The sequence below is a fragment of the Sceloporus occidentalis genome, unplaced genomic scaffold (assembly GCF_023333645.1).
Source record: "Sceloporus occidentalis isolate IW3139 unplaced genomic scaffold, rSceOcc1.0.p SCAF_91, whole genome shotgun sequence".
Lineage (NCBI taxonomy): Eukaryota > Metazoa > Chordata > Lepidosauria > Squamata > Phrynosomatidae > Sceloporus > Sceloporus occidentalis.
This window is the reverse complement of record NW_028317071.1, coordinates 120,780-126,268: the sequence shown is the minus strand read 5'-3', so window position 1 is coordinate 126,268 and position 5,489 is coordinate 120,780. Positions and strand designations below refer to the sequence as shown.

Genomic DNA, 5,489 nt, shown 5'->3' with positions numbered 1-5,489 from the left:
TTAGCTTGCGGGATGGAAAGCGCCCCTCTGGTGCCATTGCATGTCTCGAATCCGGCGCACGGACTGGATCTGGGGTTGCTGCGCCCCGAAGTCGGCGCTGTCTTTGTAGTCACCCTTTTCAAAGAGGTACTGGTAGCCGCGGTAACCGGGGTATTGGTACCCAACCCATCTGCGGGGAAAGAAATGCAAAAACTGCATCATGCAGGTTCATTTGCACAGTTTTGCGCAGTTTTGCATGGTTTTCGAAATTTGCATGGTTAAAAAACGCAAAAAAACCTCACAATTAATACATTTTTGCACGTGAAAATTAGCATAATTAATTAATACAATTTTATGCACTTGAAAATTTGCATAATTAAATAATACAATTTTATGTGCATGAATATTAGCATAATTAAATAATACAATTTTGCACGCATTAAAAATTGCAGGATTAAATAATACAATTTTATGCACATTAAAAATTGCAGGATTAAATAATACAATTTTGAGCGCATTAAAAATACATTTTTAAATTGTTTTGCATGCACAAAGGTTTGCATTTTAATAAAAGACAATTATGCATGCATAACAATTTGCATACTTAAATATAATTTTGCATGCATAAGGGTTTGCATTTATTAAAAATAAGGGTTTGCATTTATTAAAAATAAGGGTTTGCATTTATTAAAAATAAGGGTTTGCATTTTTGAAGATGATTTTTGCATGTGATTTTGGAAAGCGTAAATGAGGTTCATAATAGTACTTACGTGCCGCTCTGCACGCGGACAGAGGAGACCTTCTCTTGGTAGCCGTGGGCGTAGAAACTGGGCACGTCGTCGTCGATGATCTCTATCTTCTTCCCGGTGAAGCTGGGGTTTTCGTAGAGGACGATCTTGTGGTCCTGGCTGTCCTGCAAAGTGATGAAAACGGCACCGAAATTCAGGGAAACCCGACTGGCGGTCTCCCGTCCGAGGGCCATCCGGGGCTGACCCTGCTTAGCATTGAAGATCGGATGGGAATTGACACCTTTTAGGGTTTTTGGGCTTTAAATCCTTCAGTATATGTGAATGTGTGCTGTTTTTGATATGTGGCATCTCCCATCCAAGTGCTGTCCATGGCTGACCCTGCTTAGGATTGAAGATTGGATGGGAACTGACGCCTTTTAGGATAATTGGGCCTTAAATCCTTCAATATATGTGAATGTGTGCTGTTTTTGATATGTGGCTTCTCCCACCCAAGTGCCATCCATGGCTGACCCTGCTTAGCATTGAAGATTGGATGGGAATTGACACCTTTTAGGTTATCCAGGCCCTAAATCCTTCTATATATATGAGTGTATGCCTTTTCATACACCAATCTCAATCGGCAGTCTCCCATCCTAGGTCTGTCCAGGGCTGACCCTGCTTAGTATCCAAGATCGGACTGGAATCTGATGCCTTTTAGGATATTTAGGCCCTATTTATGTATTGTCCTTCTTTGCTTCAGCATCAGAGACTATGTCTTCCCATTAATTGGAAACTACTATTAATTCAGGTTAGGATCGTATTCGCCTTCTTTGCTGCAGCATCACACTTCCCCCCCACCTTGAATCTTCTCCAATTTCTCTCTATCCTAAAACATGAGGTGCCCAGACTGAAACCCAGAACCCCCAGAACCAAAAGCATCTCAGCTCCTTTACCACTTTAATGGGTCTGAAGGCCCAGACACTGTCACTCCGGCGGCTGTTGGTCCACGAATCCCAGCGAGGATATTCTCCTTTCTCAAAGATGAACTGCTCCCCTTTGCAATTCGGCTGCTCATACCCTACCCAACTGAGAGGAGGAGGAGGAGTAAGAGAGGGGTGAATTAGCAAAACTGAGACAAAGAGGGATGATGCAACAGGTTAGAGAGGAGTCGCAAAAACCAGGAGTAAACTAGTAGTAAACCAGTAGTAAAGCAATAGTAAAGCAACAGGTCCAACCCATTTTTGGAGTTCAGACTAAGACCCCGGGGTGGATCGTGAGGCCTTAGAGGGGAGACTTACGGGCCAGAATACACCAGGATGGATCCGACTTTGTCCAGCCCGGCTTCCTTCAGGTTGGGGCAAGCGGTGTTGAGTTCGTGGCAGCGCCCTTGGAAGTTCTCCTGCTCAAAAACCATGATCTAGAAACCAAGGTAGAAAGAGAAAGAGAGAACAATTGCTTGTTGCTGAGTTCGAGGAGGATGCATCCACACTGTAGAAACAACAACGCAGTTGCACATCCTGCAGAAACACTGAGATCTGTAGTCCGGCGAGGCAGAGGAGGCTTGAGAAAAGTACAAATCCCATACAGAAATCCCACTAGCACTAAAGTCTAAAGTTTTTTGCAAAACTACAAAGACTTTACAAAACTGAATATGCCAGGATGGAACTACGCACTTAAAGTGGCGTCAAACCGCTTTATTTCTGCAACGTGAGTTAACATTATGGAAAGTCATGCAATAAAAGGCCATTAGAGGGGATTTGCAAAAAACTGGGAGTAAACTAGTAGTAAAACAACAGTAAATTGGTAGTAAACCAGTAGTAAAGCCATAGTAAATGGGTAGTAAACAAGTAGTAGTCTAGTACTAAACTATTTATTTAGGTATTTATATCCTGCCCTTCAGCCCTAATGGTTCTCAGGGCGGCTTACAATATTATTTTTAATCAGACAGTTCTCTGCCCTCAGGCTTACAATCTAAAAGACACGAAACAAAAGGAGAAGGGAATGATGGAGGGAAAGGGAATGAGGTCCAGTGGTTCTTCTCTCCCTCTAAGGCCTGGACAAAGGCAGATGGATTGGAAGGAGGGCTCTTCCTTCTTCCAGGCTAGTCCTGATGGAACTGGACTTGCCTGGCGAACTCCCTCTCAGGCCGGCAGATGGCAGTTGTGGAGGGCGGAGAGTTTTAAACAATATTTTAAACAAGTTGTAAAACATTAGTAAAGCAATAGTAACTAGGTGTTGGATTGGGAATAGATCAATTGTAAATTAGTATTAAACTAGTGGTAAAGTGTTGGTGAACTGATAGTAAACCAATACTAACTTGGTAGTAAATTTGGAGTATATATCACTAGTAAGTAAATTGTAAACTAGTAGTAAAGTGGCAGTAAATTCATACTAACACAATATAAACTTGGTAGTGGATTAGGAGTAGATCAATAGTAAACTGGTAGTAAAGTGATTGTAAACTGGTAGTAAACTGTTAGCAATTGTTAATAATAGAGAAATCACAATAATGCAGATGTTTGTAAATGTACGGACATTTGTAAATAGCTGCGTAATTATCACAACTCCTCTGCTATTAACCCCCTACTACAGATTTACTACTGGTTGCTGCTACTGACCTTGCTGCCTTGTTTTGATGCTTGGTGATCTGAAGCCATGATGAAAAAGAAAGGACTGGCCTTTTTTGGGGGGAAACACAATCAAAGGATGTTTAATTAATAACAATATCCTTAATATTCTCAATTAAAGGTTTACTTCTGCCAATTAAACTTTGCAAGTCAGAGGTTTACTTTTGCAAGGTAAAGAGGTTTAAAACCTGCAAATTAAAAAGGTCTAAATTCAGCAATTTAAATCTTTAAATTCCGCGAATTAACTGAGTAAATTTGGTGAATTAACAGATTAAATTTTGCAAAACAAAAGAAGGGTTAAATTCTGCAAACTAAAGGTTTAAATTTAGCTATTAAAACCTTTAATTTTCGTGAATTAATGGATTAAATTTTGCAAAAAAAAAGAATGTTTAAATACGTTTCCTGATTAAAGCTTTTTTAAAAGCAGAAGGTCCTTAAAGGTTTACATTTTAAAGGTATAAATTCTGCAAGATAAATTAACGGATTAAATTTAACAAATTAACGGATTACATTTTGCAAAAGAAAAAGAAGAACGTTTAAATACATTTCCCGATTAAAGCTTTTTTAAAAGCAGAAGGTTTACATTTTAAAGGTGTAAATTCCGCAAGCTAAATTAATGGATTAAACTCCATGAATTAACGGATTAAATTTTGCAAAAGAAAAAGAAGAAAGTTTAAACATCTCTCTCGATTAAAGCTTTCCCTTACCGGCTGTGACGGAGTTTGCTTATGCCACTGAAAAGGCTAGAGGCAGAGCGCTGCGATTTATAGTCCAGCGCCGGATGGCCGCAGCCGGGGGCTATTTAACGAGTGACCGCTACAACACGATCTAAAAATGCCAGAGAATGCTGGATTAAAATGCAATGAAAACGGATGGTCAGCTGATGCCATTGTCCGGAGGAATCAGCCAAAGCCAGTAATCTGGCCGTTTTATCTGATGAGCGGGGTTGTGGTTTTATTTTGCAGCGGTCAGCAGGGACTTCGGCAGCCAAGTCCCCTCCGGCTGTCCAGCCATCCAAACAATAAGCGTCCACTTTTTGGACGGAGGGATATTGTTATGATTCGGAGGCGTCCAGTCAGACAAAAGGAGTTATTTCAGACAATGAAAACAAATGGGGATTCTGCAGCGGTCAGCTGTTTGCGGAGACTCAGGAATACATAGAACACAGTAAGAGCGGTCCAGATTTAAAGGGGAAGCGAGTATTTGCCCTGTTCCTGTAGGACCTCTTAGTCCCTTCCGGCTCTAGGGTTCTATGGATTCCTGCATGGCAGAATGAGGGATGGACTATATAGCCCTTAGTAGTCCATTCCAACTATAGTGTTTGATGTATTCCTGCATGACAGAAGAAGGGTTGGACTATAGGACCCTTATTAGATAACATTCTAATGTTCGATGTATTCCTGCATGGCAGAAGAGGATTGGACTATAGGACCCATATTAGACCATTAAGACTCTGGTGTTCTATGTATTCCTACATGGCAGAAGGAGGTTTGAACTACATCACCCTTAGGAATCGCTTCTAACTCTAGTGTTCTATGTATTTCTTCTTCGTGGTCTCTGCGAATCATACAAATGGGTTTCACTGCGCCTGCGCAGTGCTGCTCGGAACCTACTGGAATCACTGGGCAGAGTTTTACTCTGCAACATATTGAAACTTTTTGGCGGTAACTCCGCCCACCCGTTATAAGGCCCCTGCCTTCCCGCTCTTTTCCCCAGTTCCTTTTTTCCGCCGCGCTAGCTGCTTCAGAGGAACTTTCGCTTGCTTTGCTTGCTTGGAATCACTTTCGTTTTTGACCCCTGGTAACTTCGGACCTTCGGACTGCTGACTTCGTTTTCGGATCTCCCATCGACTTGGCGACTTTGAAATGCCTGCGGCTTTCAAGAAGTGCGACATTTGCAAGGGCAAGATGCCCGTTCAGGACCCGCACTCCACCTGCTTGCTTTGCCTTGGTCCAAGCCACGATCCCAAGGCCTGCGCACTCTGCAGATCCCTCTCTTCCCAGGCCCGGAAAAACCGTGAGTCCCGGCTTACTTCGGCGATTGCCCTGGGGAAATTGCAAGAAAGGGGTCCGCGGTCTTCTTCTGTCCCGCCTCTGCCGCCCCCCGCTTCATCTTCTCGGGCAAGTGTCTCCAGCGTGGGATCGGGGAGAACCGC

General features: G+C 42.5%; 1 protein-coding gene across 1 annotated transcript; it reads right to left on the bottom strand.

Moving 5' to 3' along the window:
• LOC149284498 (beta-crystallin B2-like) lies at nt 1-3,364 on the bottom strand. Its single transcript, XM_089496569.1, has 5 exons — nt 3,326-3,364; nt 2,006-2,124; nt 1,661-1,793; nt 750-892; nt 1-169 (listed from the first exon to the last, which is right to left on the bottom strand). Exons 1-5 carry the CDS (start codon nt 3,362-3,364, stop codon nt 1-3), a joined length of 603 nt encoding a protein of 200 aa, XP_089352695.1.
• Between the last annotated feature and the right edge of the window lie 2,125 nt (nt 3,365-5,489).

Excerpts from the sequence above, each read along its gene's own strand:
- LOC149284498 (XM_089496569.1), bottom strand. The coding sequence starts at position 3,364 with ATGGCTTCAGATCACCAAGCATCAAAACAAGGCAGCAAG. Across the intron at positions 893-1,660 it reads CCTTCAGACCCATTAAAGTG|GACAGCCAGGACCACAAGAT; the intron begins GTAAAGGAGCTG and ends ATCACTTTGCAG. Across the intron at positions 170-749 it reads GTCCGCGTGCAGAGCGGCAC|ATGGGTTGGGTACCAATACC; the intron begins GTAAGTACTATT and ends CTTTCCCCGCAG.